This window comes from Epinephelus lanceolatus, chromosome 14 (genome assembly GCF_041903045.1).
Source record: "Epinephelus lanceolatus isolate andai-2023 chromosome 14, ASM4190304v1, whole genome shotgun sequence".
Taxonomy (NCBI): Eukaryota; Metazoa; Chordata; class Actinopteri; order Perciformes; family Serranidae; genus Epinephelus; species Epinephelus lanceolatus.
The window spans coordinates 28,049,588-28,067,359 of NC_135747.1; the positions used below are offsets into that span (position 1 = coordinate 28,049,588).

The 17,772-nt window shown below is 41.8% G+C and overlaps 1 protein-coding gene across 1 annotated transcript in view; it reads right to left on the reverse strand.

Annotated features, from left to right (window-relative positions):
- Positions 1–14,360, reverse strand: part of srpx (sushi-repeat containing protein X-linked) — a 31,435-nt gene extending 17,075 nt beyond the window's left edge. The window contains exons 1-2 of the mRNA XM_033618296.2: positions 14,212–14,360; positions 4,635–4,691 (exon numbers count right to left, since the gene is read on the reverse strand). Of these exons, the coding sequence (XP_033474187.1) occupies positions 4,635–4,691; positions 14,212–14,272 (118 nt within the window). The 5' untranslated portion in view covers positions 14,273–14,360. The remainder of the gene's footprint in view (positions 1–4,634; positions 4,692–14,211) is intronic.
- Between the last annotated feature and the right edge of the window lie 3,412 nt (positions 14,361–17,772).

Here is a 17,772-nt window from a genome sequence, read left to right on the forward strand (position 1 = left end):
GCACTTAAGTTTAAGAGTGTGTGCGTGATTTAGTGAGAAAATTTCCACACAGATAAAGATCTGTGTTGAGAGTGCAGCTCTTTACTGATACTTATCACACCTACTGGTCTTAAGCATCAGCTGTTCGTTGTGCTGTCCCTGGATTTAGTCTGTCCATAACATGACATTGATCAGACTGAACATAGATGGATCAGTGGGGCTCTAAGGGGGTTCCTACAGCTTAAAGCTTGCAGCTTCCACTGCCTCAGTTCCCATCATGACAAGTTTGAAAACCTTTTTACATAAAATACACTGAAGCCTCAAATGAATTGTCTTGGTTGAATAGCCAATTTTCCATAAAGTGACAGCTAGCTAGACGGTGGATCCTCTGCTCTGAACATACTGGGTACAAAGGATAGCTGTGGGGTCATCTATCCTGATCTGTGTGACGTTAATGTGAGAGGCATTTGGTAAATTGTTAAAAAAAAACAAAAAACAACATATGTTGCCAATTATTTGGAAATTTCACAATACAATGTCTCAGCTTTTTTTTTAAGAATTTTGAAATTTTTTTAAGACATTTTAGAACCAATCAGGGCCTTATTTTTAGATTAATGCCTTCAGTGCCTTTTAGTAAGCTTAATGAGCTTTAGAGGTACTGGTGGGTTCATTTTTTGTTACCTTTAGACAGAACCAGGCTAGCTGTTTCCCCTGTTTTCAGTCTTTATGCTAAGCTAAGCTAACCAGTAAAGATAACTTAAAGTTGACATCATGCCATGTTAAATTTTTAGTACGCCATTTGGTAAGGATCGTGCTGTGTTACCTGTGTCTTAAGGCGTTTGCACACTGATTCTAATGTATTGTATTGCTCTGTTCACTGTGAAAATTTGCAGTATGTGACGAAATGAAAAGACACATTTTCTCCTTTGCTTCTCTCCAATGGACCTCTCTCCAGCTATCTGGCTTTCTCCGCTCCCTCCCTGTCTTGCATTTGGCTCCGCAGCTGCATGAAGGGGCGGAGCTGTCCACCCTCTCTGTCTCCACAACTTCCTCCTCTTAATCATCATCCACCTGAATATTACTGTCTGACCTGTTGAACGTGAGCTGCCTGTTTTATTAAATGATTCTGTGTGCCCTGTTCCTCTGTCTTGCTGCGACTGTGTCCCGCAGCCACATTTTCTTCACTGATTCTCGGTCAAACATCTCTGAAGCTTCTGACGGATATGAAAAACGCAGAAAATCAAACCTGTTCTGAAAATTTTAATGACAAATGAAGGCTTCAGACCCAGTGTGCAAACATGATTGACACAACGTGCGGTCGTATTCATATTTAGACGTGCGAAAATTTTGGATAAAAAAAACGAACTAAGTGTGCAAAGACCTTTACCCGGTCATGTACTTCACAAGATGGCGCCCGCCCCGTCCCACACAATGTAATGTACCATCACATATTTTACTGTATCTTCTCATCTGACTCTAATTAAGAAATGTAATAAGTCAAGATGACAAACTATAGAGTGCTGCAGGGAGGACGTTTTTTGTGGGCCGATATGGAAGTTAACGTCACCCTGGTTCCGTTGTCAAAAGGCCTACGGGATTTTTCCATTGGATTTTTGATAACCGCAGACGATAAGCTCTGTGGCAAACAAAAGTTTATGAGACTTCCACATTTTGTTTGGCACAATAATCTTCCCAAATGAACACCACTTTTATGACTTTTGAAGCGTAAATGCAATCACCAGGAGTAAAAGCTGACGTTAGGCTAGCTACACCATGGTCACATGACCTAATAATGCCACCTTAACGAGGGTGTAGAGCCGTGTTTGGCATGATGACATTCTCATTTTGCCACTTGTTAGCAACCGTCTTTTTTAAGATGCATTCAAGATTAATAAGCAGGCTACTTATTGTTGTATTTCATGTGGTAGAACAAAACGTGCAACTCTCTGGAGCTTGTGTGAACCACAGACTTTATTTCAGGCATCTAACCAAAAACCCATTCAAAAAAACCCATTGACTTTGAGACGAGGGAACTGGGAGTGCTAATAGGAGCACTCTCTTCCTTTAAGAGCTATGAGACAACTGCATTTGTTTTTTAACTTTTCTCCTCCCATGGCGGACACCTCTGCCCATCTCTACAACGCTTGTGTAAAAATTCCTTGCATCACGCCAAGTTTGAGGGGCCACAAGGTTCTTACTCAAATACAGAGAAATCAAAATCTGCAGTTTATTTCCTGCTGGCTCAGGAGAAACACTCTGTGGACCGGCGCACACACATGCACACACTTGGCGAGAATGCAGTTTAGGCTAATTTCCAGTTGGAATAAAATTGAGTATTCATTACACAGCAAGCCGCGCTCGCTGCCTCTCTCTCTGTATGTGTGTGTGTGTGTTGGCAAAGTCTCCACAACCACTGAGTAACAGAAAATAATATTTGAGCTTTTACACAAGGGGAGAGTTTGGTTTGGCCGGGACGATAATGTTCCGTGTCTAACTGACCCCGAATTTAAAGCTGGAAGCTACTTTGACGTAACTGAGTCAGTTCACAAAACTGGCTGAACCAACTGTGGTTGAATCATGCCTCCTTAAAGACACAGTGAGATTAAAAATACATTTTTCTAATTCTTCTTCTGTGTCTCTGTGTTAATTGTTGAGTTATATTTTGTCATACTCCAAATATATGTCAGTGACAAAGTATATCAAAAATACCTCTCTTTTGTAAAACAGTTAATGCTATCTTGAATTAATTCATTTTGACACATCATACATGCAATTTAGTCTAATCAAATTATTTGAGTCACCCAGCTACACACTTGACTGTTAGCTTGTGGGCTGGAGTGGCTAGCAGACATAGCAGCTAACAGTAGTGTAATAGATCACAGGTGTGTGTTTGAAATATATGCTCTTTTCTCTTACTGAAAAATTTTAAAATATTTTTGTCATTTGCATATGCATAAATAATTTAATCACTTCTCCTTTGCCCTCCTGTTGCTTCTGAGGGAAGTACGGGTCCCCATAGTGGCCATAACGAGAAACTGAAGGCATGATTTATTAATTCATGCACGGCAGATGCTTTTTGTGATCTGAATTTAATTAAATCCTTCCTATGTTTTGGTTCATTCATGTGCACAAGATAAGCGTATATAGAGAGAGCTAGCACAACACACCCTGCAATCTTCGGAGACTACTTCGCTGGGAGGACGGCCTTTTAAGTTAGCGGGTGTAGCACCTCAAATTCAGGCAGCAAAAACCCAAGCAAAAAGAGTTTCCTCTGCAGGGTGGCTGGGCTCAGCTTTAGAGATAGGGTGAGGAGCTCATACATCCGGAGGGAGCTCAGAGTAGAGCTGCTGCTGCCTTGGAAAGGGGCCAGTTGAGGTGGTTAAGGCATCTGATCAGGATGCTTTCTGGGCGCCTCCCGTTAGACGTTTTCCAGGCATGCCCAACTGGTAGGAGGCCCCGGGGCAGACCCAGAGCATGCAAACTTTCTGTTGCTGCTGTTACACAGGTTGGACTCAACACAACGCTATGACCTGAGTCACTGGGGTTCACACTGGTCTAGCGTGGCACGGTATACGGGTACTAAAATAGTACCGTGGTACTAGAGTATTCCAAACGGTACTATACTGCATTTGGAAAATACCAGTACTTTGAAATTGATTCAATTCATTAATTTAGTTAATTTATTTTACTCATTTATGCACACAAACGCCTTTCTCGTTCCTATTGGAGCACAGATTGCACAAATGGTGTGTATGACAACACCTGTATCAACATTCGCAGCTGGCGCACGTGAAAAAAGACAAGAGAAAGTCTGCCTCGCAAAGGGAGACAACACGAGACAACACCAACTTGGTGAAACATTTGAGCAACCAAACCGTGACGTCTGTACCGAGGTACTTACAGAACCATGATTTTTTGGTACCGTTACACCCTGGCTATTTATTGTTCTAAAGGTTTGTAGCCAAAAGGACTTTTCCTTAGGAAAAGTACCGAAAAGTATCGAAATTCATATTGGTATGGGTACCGAAACAAAGATTTTGGTATCGTGACAACACTACACTGGCCATATTCGAGATTCTACAGCCACAAACTGTCTGTCTCTGTCTGTCTGTGAAGCTGCCACTTTCTCTGTTCCAAAGTAGTAGTTTCCGAGTGGTGGAAAGTACAGGATGTGCTCTGCTGGCTCACACTAATCTCATGCACGGGACTTAACAAAAATGATTTATAGTAATTAAATGAAGGTAACAAATTATATCTTGTGTGCACTAATGAATAAATCATGGGCTCAAGCTACTTATTTTTTCTCTCTATGACCTCTCCTGGGCTCTTTAGGGGAGCGTGGGTGCAAGCTAACGGTCCTCAACAGCTCTGTTACGCTGTATTGCGATGACTACTTTTGAGCAATTCAAATAAATCTCAAGTATTTTAATAAAACCCATGTTGCAGCTAAACCTCACCCATATAGTCTGAATCACTCTGGAAGACCTCACAAGCTGTTTCACTATGACTGTAGACCAGAGGGACTTACTTGAATCTACATAACAATTCAGGAAAACATATTTCAATAATTTAAGTATCATGTTCAGTCATGTTTCAGAATGAATGCACTGTTTGTATTGTATATATTTACAATGCCAAACTGAGCACATAGTCACCTTTATATCTACGTGAATACCAGTCCTCGTCATCTCCGTAGGCGTACTGTCCTGACCCTGGGGATGAAAGAAGAGAAGACAAAGCAACTAATACGATGAAAAAGAGCTGCATCCAAGATGTTGGGCAATGTTTGAAAGCATTGTCCTGGGCTGACCTTGAGCGCCAAGAAAAGGCTTACAAAATATTGCCTAACTTCTCATCTGAACCAGACTCTGCAGGGGACCTGGTTCTTTTGGACAGACCACATGCACAAGGAATAAATCACAAAAGATCCTATTTTTTCCAGCTGGTTTGGAAATGTGAATGTTCAACACAAAGATTGTGCTTGATCCAGTGTTTCTTTTTGTTTTTCCTGGGGCCCCCTGTAGCGTATGGTAGAAATGAGAAAAGAGAGAAACTATTTTGAAACTTTTTGTTCCAAAACAGCTCCCACAGATCATACTTACCATTTTAAGTCAACTTTAAACAGTGAGCAGTTTACTCAGACAGAGAAAAATATATTTCAACCATAAAACAGCATTTAAGAGGAGCAGAAATACTTCTCAGTGGTGGCAGCCGAGCTGGTGGAGGACACAGTTGAGTGATGTTGGTAAAAGACAAATGTGAGGGGAATTGTGATGAGCAAGGAGGATTATTTGAGGAAAGAAGATGAAGGGACGGGGTCAGGAAGAAGTAAAAACAGCAAGGATACAGGAAATAAGTGAGGAAGGGGTTACAGTAGGGGGAAGGGCATTTAACCTTGGCCCCAGGATGTTATGAACCCTGGCGTGAATGTGTCCTCTGTTCAGGATCCACAAGGGAGGAGTGTTCAAGCCTGCTCCTGCTTCATATATCAGCCATATGTTGGTCATTGAACCTGATACTGTGAGCACATCTCGCGTCCCGTTCCCTCAATTCCTCATCATGGCTTTACTGTCAGTTTAATAAAAGCTGTCTGGACCAAAATGCTGCAAGTCATCCAATACACACACACACACACACACACACACACACAACACACTCTGAGGTTTAGCAGTCAGATCACACAGCATGGATTGTACAGAGCAAACCCACAGACTGAGTGAGTCAGATTTAGCTGTCTAATGGGAAAACTTTAGTGTCTGCTTCTTAATGAAGGGAAGATGGGAGGAAGAGAAAGGTACTGAAAACTAATTACAGGTGTGTGTGTGTGTGTGTGTGTGTGTGTGTGTCTCATTCAGAGTGAACAATAGTTAGATTCACATGTGCCAGAAAAATGATCAGTTCTGTATCAACTTTCAGCCATTCCCACCAAACTAGACACAAGAATTTACACACAAAGCTCGTTCTTTGTGACTAACTGGCATGTGTTACCACAAACCTTTACTCACAATATACGCCTCATGGAGCTGAGTTTTAAAGTTAAGCTCCTTCAGATTATCATGAAATTTGATGCTATCGATGTTTTTATCTGCAATGGCCACTTAATGTATTTAGTGGCGGAGTCCGCCATTGCTGCTCTGGATTCAAGTTGCCTTCACGTGCATGACATATTCACATGAACAGGCCAACCTGAGCACCATACTACAATCAGGAAACAGTAACAGCAGCAGCAGTTTATACCTGCAAATGGTGTTGCCTCCCAAGTGGCAACATCCAGAGCTGAAAAGTGAAGTGCCAGAAACAGATCCTCTAATGGCCACTTGAGGCTGGCTCCAAAAGTGAGTCAGTCCCCAAAGACCCCCATGTTAAAAAGCCCAGCCTTACAGCAGAAATAAACATGTTTACTGCCTGGTACAAAAATTGTGCTTGGTCTCTATACCCAATTTAAACATTCATGACAACTGTATGGGAGATGATTTTTTTAATTAACCATTTAAATAATATTACTGGTTGAAAGAGAAATGTCTCGATCAGCATTTGGTTGTAGTAAAAAACCCTCTAAGTCAGTGGTTCCCAACTGGTCCACCCACAGAGTCAAGATTTCTCCTTAATCATTAGTTCAAGGTCCAAGAGTTGTCTATATATATATATTCAGCATCGTACTTGAGTCTGGCCATGTTGTCGAGCTAGTTTGCTGTCTCTGTCAAGAAGCTGTGGGTTAGTCACTCACTCTACAGCAGGAAACTTCACTTCAAAATAAAAGCTCTGCACCGGAAATTCACTTTACTTAAAAATAAAGTGTATTATTTTGACACGTTCATGAGTCACTTGCGGTGCATTAAGAATAGACCTGTGACCCACCAGTTGGGAACCACTGCTCAAAGGGGCTGTACATGTCGCCTTTTATCGCCCTCTAATCCATTGTTTTCTATTACTTTTCTAGCACTTAACAGCCAGAGGGATGCTGTCGCAGCGTTACCAAGCACCTTTTTTCAGGGCGTGATAGCCACGCTCTGAGATAAAAGGAGTTCAACTTTTGGAAGGCAGCAGTGCACACTGCACGCCATGCACCATGCTAACAAGGCTTGCAGCTAGCACCCACGAATCCACAAACCAGTGGGTGACATCATAGTGGCTCCATCCACTATTATATGTTATGCTATTAGTTTATGTTGTCACTTAAAGAAAGTGAGAAGATACTGCAGTATTGAATATTAGCACCACCTGCAGATATGGAGAGTAACAGCTGCAGTTTCTTTCTCTTTAAAAGTTGCTTTTTGTGCGGATGTGCTTTTACTTTGTAATGCTTGTAACACCTGCTATAATAATATTTTTACTGGAAGACAAACATAACAACCACAAAACTGTCACATATATCATGTATAGTTTTTAACCGCCCTGCAATAACAATTTAACTTTATCAGACTGTATAACCTGACACACACTTATATCCAAATCCACATCAAACACTCAACATGTGAAGAAACTAGTTGCTATAATGACTAAGACAGAGACACAGTGACCCACATTACAACATGAAAATAAACTTGTGGACACCTTCATGCAGTTAGAGGACAATGATAAGTCATTTTATACAGTATAGAGTTTGTCTTGTTATTTATGAATGATAATCCTACTGCAAGCACAGGAGCATTAATCAATATCTCTCTAAATGTGAAAGAAAAGGTCCACAAACTCCACTATTAATATCTTGAAATAAAATGAATGAATATCATAGTGCCACACTAGCCTCCAGTGGATATCAAACAGAAATAGAAGCATAGCTGCCTTTGACTTCTGCTGCCAAATGACTGAGTTTTGAATGACTGAGGTTTCATCTATATGTAGCTGCAGAACATTATGTGTTAACTTTTAATGATATCATAAATAGACATCATTATTTCTCTGTCTTGGCTAACTGTCTGTAGAAATATTCAGTTGTTTTAAACACTGAGCAAGAAATATGTCAACAATAACATGATAACATGCAAGACAGAACTTAATAAAGAATGGTTTATTGTTTATTGCCTTGAATTGTTTGCTTTTGGACGTCTTCCCTCTCTGCAGTACCCAGGGGAACAGAGGACATACGAGGACACTCAGAGGATTGTGAACTCTGTAAACCTCCTGAAGCGAATAATGTGCTTGATTAAACAAAACTCAAGCCTTTTGTACGTGTGAAGTCATCTCTGTGAAAAAGTCTATGATACTAGCCTGCAGGGGTGAGAGAAAGAGACACTGACATGCATGTTGCTGTGGGTGGCGTTATATCCTCTGTTCCCTTATCAACTGGGTTGCTGCTGTTACCTTTCTTGCCAATAGGTGTCACTATAATGATGCCGACGACAGCAGTTTGTGTTGCATCTATATGCAGGACAGGTCATTGGTAAGGAGGGGTCGACGGTTAGGTCTAGGCAACAAAACTACTTGGTTATGGTTTGGAAAATATTGTGGTTGATGTTGTGGGGCTTTCACATCGATGTGCAGTAACTTGCCGTCTCCAGTCTTTCAATGGAAGGATGCTGGCAGAGGGTAAGCGGTTTCAAATACGGCAGTAGGGGTATGAAGTGGTTGGCACCCATATGACTGCACACAAATCTCTGGTGGTAGCCGGCTGGCTTTGGCCGTTCATATAATGGGCATCAATGAACAGAAAGATGGTGTCTGAATACCTGGAGTTACGGTGTTAGCAACTTATGAGGACTACTTTTAGAAAAAATGGGCCTGGTATAACATTTCCACCAAACTTCAGATGTTTGGTAAATTCTCCAAATATGTAGAAATCTTTGGTACTTAAGGTGATTTCTGTTGTCTTGCTACAGAATACAGCTACAAGCTAGCCTGCACTTCTGCCAGTGTTCACCGAAGCACCTGCCTGTCATCGCAGCCCTGGACTTCAGCAGCAGCAGCCGCTTTTGAAAATGCTTAGCACAAATGCGGCTGGAAAGGCAGCAGCGTGTTGCTAAAAAACACTCAACTTTGAGTGCCACAAATTCCACAACCAATGTTGTTGTTTGTTGGTCTCAAGCACTGGTCTCATGGGTCAAAGTCCTGTGCTTGTTGGACTTTCGCACTCTATATCTGTTGCTCTGAGTGTCTTACACCTCTTCCTAACATACAGCGAGCGAGTGAACTCTGGTGGATGGAGCACAAGAAATTGTCCAGATATACCACGAGCAACAACAACATTCAGGGAGCCTATTGAGCTTCAATAACAGCTTGCTGTCGCTCTGAAAATACTGTAGGTCTGAGCTGCCCAAAGCAACAAGGGCGAGCTTTTTTCAAGCAGCTGACACATTGCTTCACCTGTTCGCTGACTAGGTTAGGACATCTTTATTGGCAAAAACTGAAACAGTCTGATGTTCACTTGCTTGTGTCGCATCCAGTTGAGAAGAGGTGTAGTAATGACGTGGATGGGTTTAAACTGGAGCTTATGGAATGCCGAGTGAGTCTCATACAGACTTGAAAGGGTGCCTCTAGCGTCATTATAGTGACACTGAGGGGGTCATTATAGGGACGCTGCCTAAGCATTGTACTTTGACGCCCTGGCAGTGAGACTAGGTTTGGCTGGGTATGCAAACTGCACTGCAGCTCTGTATTTGGATTAAATTGACTGGACCTGATTCATCCTTTACTCATAAAGGCACTCCAGATTCAAACAAAGTCAAGAGAAGAAAATGTGATCTGAGACTCCTTTGTATTCAAACCAAACCTGAGAACATGCTGAGATGGGATCAGCAGCCAGCATCTTATTCTCATCTGCTTCAAACCAGTTCTTAGCGAGAAAGATGTCAAATGTTAATAGTGCAGTAAGTATAGAAGCTCATCATCCTGACAAACCTCTGGGAGTGAATGAGCTTTAAATTACAGAGCCCGATATTCCAATTAGCTTTTCTCTGCAGGCCTGTAATACAAACTGTCATTATATGGAGGCTCATTCCCTGTAAGTGTTGAAGTATAGCTACGGGCTAGCAGAGCAGAAGAGAGCAGAAAAATAAAATGGGATGTCATTTCTTTATCGCTCAGTTCAACCCGCCTCGATTACGGAGTTATATAACTCCTTTTGGAGCACTAATGATTTCTGTCCCATTTAAACTGTATACCAACATGTCTGCTGCTGGTTTCTTAATCACATCAGCAGTTTCTGACCCTGAGGAACAGACTGCTGCTGCTGTTTTCATCTGCATTAACACTTTACAGGACAAACTGTTGAAGTAACAGTGATGTACCCGTGGCTAGCATCTAATATAGCTGTTTAAATCATAATTGATGTATAATATTAACAATATTTAATTCTGTATGTGTTTTGCATTTTTAAAAAGATCTCAAGTCTCTTAACTGTCTTTGATCCTTGTCTTTAATTATTGGTGTATTTCCAGTGAAGGCTCAGTAAGATGAAGCACCACATTACCTGAGAGACACTTAAATGAATAACAGTTGTTAGCAGCAGAGTTCAGTGGGAATAATTCATTAAGAAAGTGTTCGGTGTTCAGGTTCACAGTTAGAGACTCATCACTGCATGCTGCTTTATTAATAAAGTATTTACCTGTCTGTTCTTAAAGCTGCACTGATAAATATTTTTGTATTGAAAATGGATCAAGTGACTGTGTTTAATACGAAAGGAGCTGCTCGTAGCGATGAACAAAGAGTGAATTATCACCTGTTCTAACGCTCTACAGAGTAGTTTGGGTGCATTAATCAACTGCATGAATATTCTGTGCAAAATTTTTTTGTATACGACTTAATTACGCACATAACTGTACACATTTCTTATGTTCTTTCTTATTCTATTCTTGTTTATTCTATTGATGTACATACCGTAGTTACATTTCACCCTTACAGCCTCGGCACAGTGACGATATATATATATACATATACACATATTTTACACAGCAGTAAATTAACTTGATGTTCATGTGTTTTAAATACATTCACCAGATGTGGCTGTTGGAGAGGGTCTGGCACAATGTAGATACTAAAGCACCTCCTCTTTTTGCAATCTCGATATGGGTTGGAAATAAAGTAACATTGGTTCAGCGTGTTGATCAAAGGTCTGTGGGCCACGAACGTTGACAGCCAGTTTATAATACTGCAAATATATAAATATAGCAATAATTTAATAAGTGAGCCATAATCTCTTTATATACAGAGATTGCGCTATAGGGCTGCTACAACGTCCCTTCTTCATGCTGCTTTAGCATTTTTGCACAGAACCAAACAACAGTAAATGACGAGATGAGAGTCCTTAAGGTCACAATGTGAGTCGTTGACCCACCTGGCCATCATGTGGGTCGTTAGGGTCAGGTGGGACCAGGGGTGAATGGGTGTGAAGTCGTCTGGGAAGGGATCCCAAGACTGCATTGTAGGTTGGTGATAAGAGGTGTTGTAGGCCACCCTGTCTGTTTAACGATGGTCGTTCCATCTTGACGTAGATGGCTTCTTTTACTCCTCTTTCAAGGGTTGCAAGGGTTCACACCCACACAGGGTTTAAAGCCTGCAACTCCGTACCAGTCATTTAGAACTGATGAAGCTTCTTGGATGAGAGGTGAAACGTCTTCAAGAAACGCAAGCAAGTCCAGTTGCCTACGATATAGCACTTATGAGTATATTAAGGCTCCAACACCTTCCAACCGGAGGACAAGGTCAGCCACCATATCACAGAGGGTAAATGATTGTTATGGTCATATTATGCCATTGTTATTGTTTAGAAATAGCTGCCGACATGTGTGTTATATGTCACACTAGAGGCCAGTGCTATTGTGTTGCATGTTACACCCGTCACACCTCTTTTGCTTCTTCAATATTGGCATGCTGTCTAAAATGACACACTGAAGTGGCAAGATGCTGCTGTTGTTTGGTTCTGTGCATGAAGAAGGGACGTTGTAGCAGCCCTATGGCACAATCTCTGTGTATAAAGGGATTATGGCTCACTGATTAAATTATTGCTATATTTATATATTTGCAGTATTATAAACTGGTTGCCTACGGACCTTTGATCAACGTGCTGAACTTACTTTATTTCCAACCCATATCAAGAATGTAAAAAGAGGAGGATCTACACGGTGCCAGACCCTCCTCGACAGCCACATCTGGTCTATGTATTTAAAACACAAGAACATCAAGTTAATTTACTGCTGATGCGAACCGAACTCTTCCCACTGCAGCAGCTTCACATTAAAAATATTTCACTGGCGAAACAGTCATTTTCATCATTTGCTGACAGAGGATCAGTTTGAAATATTGCAGGGAGCAGTGGAACGGTCAGGAGCAGCCACAGTGAGCTGTTAGATGACATGCTGCAGGCTGTACACCTCACACCTCCAACTTAGCGATGTAATCAACTCCCTTCACTGTGCCCTGCAGTCCGCAGACTCATGCCATGTGCAGAGTGAAATCAGATTACAGGTCCTCACAGAGTGATGGAAAAAAAGGTAAATTATTGCCAGGTTTCTTTATTTATACGACAACAGTTTGTGTTGCTGCCCCGAGAACTCTGTGACCTGTAATATTAAACTGCATTGAAGACCACAAGTAACTGCAGGTGTCGCCAAATCAACCAGGACTGAAGTTTGCCGCTGTAATAGGCAGAGCTGCAACCAGATGCATTCAATTAAGACAAACTGGTCAGTTCATTTTAGTGTAAGCTGCAGTCTTCTCTTTGCTCCAAATGTTTTTGCCTGCACTTTAGAACAGTAACTACCTCTTAGCTATTATCACTTGAGTCCTGATTTGTTTCCTGGGGCTTTCCTTTGAGGCTATTCAGGATCTACTTGTTGCGAGGCTCCCTTCACCAGCAGAGACACAACTGCACACTTACAGAGTGACTGTTCTCCAGTGATGTTGCTTGCTGGCATTTCCCCAGGTTACTCCCTGTGTGTGGAGGATGAATCTTCCCCCAGACTCACATCAGCACAAAAATCGTCATGGAAAATGTGATCAAGCTTTTAGGAAAACTCGCTGTAGTGTAGAGGGGTTTAACTGTAAGAATGCATGCAGACCTCAGGCCAAGATTAAAAATTTCCATTGTTAAAAAAGAGCCCAAAGGGTGCAAAAAAAAAAAAAGGTAATTCTGGTACACTGGCACCCGATTTGAGGCATGCATGCTCAACAACTCAACTGGCTAATTGGCTGCCGGAACAAACACAAACACACCCCTGTAAAATAAACTCCCCATAAACACACACAAGCACAGACCAGACTCTCACTGTCGGCTCGAAAAGGCAGTTTTTAGCCTGTCAGTGTAGATCTGCTCTGCAGCTTGTGTTCATGTTTCAGCCTGTATGATCATACGGCAGTGGTGAGCCACTCTCGAATCATCTACAGGCACGCACACACACACACACACACACACACACAATACTCCATCCAGACTTGAGCTTTGAAGTCATTTCAGCTCCTCACTGCAGGCTACAGGCCCAGCTCTTGTTGGCTACATCTTTTTGGGGAGTCTGTTTGTTCGGTATTGTTGGATGCTTAAACTCAGTGTTATTTTCAACTAATCAATTAATCATTTTGTCTATAAAAGGTAAGAAAATGTTGAAAAAGGTCCATCACATATAGGTGAAGTCTCCAAATATCTTGTTTTATCCAAACAACAGTCCAAAAATAATCAATTTACCATGATATATTTTAAAAAGATGATAATTCAACTATCAAAATATACAGTAAAAGTCAATTACTCGACTAATCACTGCAGCTCTACTTCAGTTTGTGTGAAAGAGTCCTGTGTTTTCACAACACCAGCACAGAAACTCCTCATAACATTCTGTAAATACTTCCAAGATGTGAAACTCCTGCAGCAGTTTAATTCAAAGAGTTTATGAAAAGGTCGCTCTTAGTTATGCATTATAAAGAGAGGGCACAAAGCAAACTTGCCCTGCACTTACACTACAGTTGCAGTGCTTTCATAAGTCCCACAGACTGAGCTCTGTGCAGAGAAACGTCCCCCAGATGCACACTGCACTCCCCCCGCTGTCCACCCCCTCCTCCACGTAAACACACCGCGGTTCACCAAAAACCAGAGGCGAGGATAAGAAGCCTCAAATGCATGCGCAAAATTACACAATAAATCTTCTTTAAACACAAAGCGTTTTATCTTAATCCATCCACAAATCAGTGACATCCCAAACTTTCCCCACTGATCTTAAAATAAACTGTTGGCTTATTCCATCCTCATGGTCCCAGCAGAGTTCACAATGTCCAGGAGGTGAATGAGGGTCTTTGTCAAGTCCTTACCTTCGTATCCGGAGCAGAAGCAGAGCTGGACGAACAGGAGCACCAGTGGCCACATGTCCATATCGAGACGCAGGACTCTCCAACATGTGAAGAGAGAGCTCACAGGAAAACTTCCAGCGCATTCCAGCTTTCCAAAGGCCCGCCTCTTGCTCCAGAAACAAGGGAGGATTCTCCAAATACAGTCAGGCCACCGGCATGATACACGAGGCTGTGCCAACCCCTGTGGGTAAACTGTGACATGGACCAGATTATCATCACAGGACACTCAAGCTTAATTCTCTTTATAAAACCCCTCTTACAATCCACAGTGGTCAGGCACAGCTTCTCAAGTAATCACATATGTGCAGTTTTGAGGCGCTCCCACTCAGTGGTGGAAAAAGTATTCAGATCCCATTGTGGCTACATAAAGACACAGTAGGTAACTTTTATTAATGAGATAGATAATCTGAAAAAATCACCCCTGTCTCCCCCTGGTGCTACTAATGGCATTTGCAAGAATCTACCTATCCTGAACAAATGCAACCAATCAGAGACATGGATCTATCTCTGTTAAAGTTAAACCTTTTCTTCTTTGGTTTTCTTCTGTGTTTTCGTCTTTGCCACGTAAGAGCAGATTGAGGTTTTAGGCCCTGATCACGCAGAAAGCATTTTAGCAGCTGGAGGCCCCTTTTTGTAATTGTTTTAATGAGAATTAAGCTTTTCGCTCGTGTTTTTTGTGTTGCGATGCACCTGGCATGTCTCCGTTCTAGGTGCCTGGCATTTTTGCCAGAGCGCATTGAACTCAAGTTGAAAAAAAAAGCGTGAGGTGCTGTCCTGTTCCTGCTGTGGATCACTGCTATACACCATTTAAATCATCCCACAACCAAAAACCATGGATTATGAGAACTGTCTGGAGGACATCACGTTTTAGGTTTACTCTACTTGACTTTATACTACATTCTACTTAACTTAGACCTCGTGGACACTTTTTTGTAGTGTGTTTCTAGTGGCGGTAAGAGCACAATACACTAATCCATGTAAAAACAAGATGGCAGCCATCTCTGCCAAGTCAGTCTGCAGCTGATCTCAACACAAAAGTAGACAAGGTCCAAAACCTGATCACATTTTATGGTTGAAACTTGTTAATGTATGCTCAGTAATGTTTGTTGTTTGAAATGGCAACAAATTTGACCAATTTTAGCAACAGTAACAAGGTAAGACACTGTAGATTAGGAAGTACTCGTATGAGGACATTGGGACTTTATTATCGCCTCATTTGTGGACGTTGAAACTTTATTATCGTCTCGTTTGAGGACATTGGGACTTTATTATCATTGACAATGTTAACTTTTTTGTACTTATCAGGTCCTACTGATCCCAAATAGCTAGGAGAAATTAAAAATATATATCAAACAAAAGTTCATGCCTCAGGAGGATATTCTTATGCACGATCTAAACAGTTAACTAACATTTTGTTCGTTACTCAAGTGAGTAGCCAACAACCCGCTTTTATACATCCAAAGAACTGCTTGGCAACCAGACTAGGTGTCAATTTGAGACAGGCTTTTATTTGTCAAAATGTGTAGCCACAAGGGCTAGTGTAAGGGACTGGCTGTTAAATTGGGACTAGGCTTTTAATTAAAGTTTTACAGTACTCACAAAAAGGCCTATTTTATAATGAGGTTTGATGGGTAAACTCTTGAAATCAGGAGGAAATTTAACAAATTTATAAGTCCTACAAAGATGTGATTTTTGTTTAAAATAATTGGGTCATTATGAACACTTTAAGACATCATTATTGTACATTCAAAAGACATGAAAAGATACAGCATATAGTCCATCCTGCAGGTCATCACTAGTATGTACTGTGTTGGGCATACAGTAGTGCTCCTTCTTCTCACACACACACACACACACACACACACACACAGACCGACATCAATAAAAAAGCAGCAGTAACACAGTGGAAACATTTCCCAGCTTCTGACATTGGTAGACTTTACTGCCTGTTTCACTGTTCACTAATGAGGTGAACATTTTATAGGAAGTTGGATCCAAGTTGTTTCCTAGCGACACTGTTCTGATGAAATGTTCCATAGTAACCATATTGTATTCTTGACATTGGCATCACAGTATTCTATACCTGATTATCACTCTGGTTCATACGCAAACACACACAGCATGATGGCTGCGTGAAAGTAGGGAGCTGTTAAAAGACTGATCGGTGTTTAATTTGCGAGCGGTTTGGTCATGTAGAGTGCGAGGGGGGCGAGTCCACACATGAAGGTGTTGAAGTGTTCTCTGTCCTGACGGGAAGCAGGAAGGGGAGGCGTGTGGCGGAGGAGGATCTCCTGCCCTGAGCTGTAATTATGTTTATAACGTGGGTTCAGCTGAAATATCTCTGAAGAAAAAGTTAGTTGACTCCAGCTTTTTTCACCTGACTCTGGAGGATTGGACTGACACTTTGATGTGGTGAGTTTGGATTTTGGATCGTCTCTGGGTTTTGTTTTGTTCTGTTTAACTATTGTTTACACGACTCACACTTAGCAGCTGTTTTCTCTGAGGATACGTTTGATTTTTTTAAGGTTTCAGTGTTTAAAAGCATTGATTTCTACCCAACACAGTGCACTTGTACAGTATGTAATTTCAGCAGGGATTTTGTCAGCATAAAGGGAGGGAACAGACACAGAGACACAATAATGAGGTATGAACATTTGACTGCTGCAGTTCATTATGAGGCTTATAATCATTGTAACCAAAGACAAAAATGTGCCAGTATGTGGGCAGAACAAGGCGCTCCCTCAGTAATTCAAATATTAAAACATTTATGAGACCAAAATGAACAATTTAGTGATAAGACTTTTACATCAAAAAGCAACAGTGTCTACAGATGTAGAGAGCATAGTGAACGATAGAGCGCACAGTGAAAAGAGTCCATCCATCCATCCATTTTCAACTGCTTATCTGAAGCAAAGCACCCCAGACGTCCCTCTCCACAGCAACACTTTCCATCTCCTCTTGGGGGATGAGATATGTAATTCCTCCAGTGTGTTCTGGGTCTGCCCCGGGGCCTCCTACCAGTTGGACATGCCCGGAACACCTCCAACGGGAGGCGCCCAGGAGGCATCCTGATCAGATGCCTGAACCACCTCAACTGACCCCTTTTGATAGAGCAGCAGCTCTACTCTGAGCTCCCTCCGGATGTCTGAGCTCCTTACCCTATCTCTAAGGCTGAGCCCAGCCACCCCACGGAGGAAAATCATTGTGGCCACTTGTATCTGCGACCTCATTCTTTTGGCCACTACAAAGAGCCCATGACCATAGGTAAGGTGGTGGTTTGCATGGTTGTTCCGGTTCGCTTGGGCTAGTGTGAATGCTGTCAATCTAACCCTGGTGCTGACCAAACAACCGAACCGAGACTGCTCGAAAAGGTGGGTCTCGGTCCGCTTCCAAGCAGACTCTAGTGCGGTTTGTTTGTGATGTGAAAGAAAACAAATCAGCCACAGGATTTTATGATAGCAGATATGTGATTTTAGCAACAGCTACACCAATATGCTGATCATGAAACCTGTCCGCAGTCTA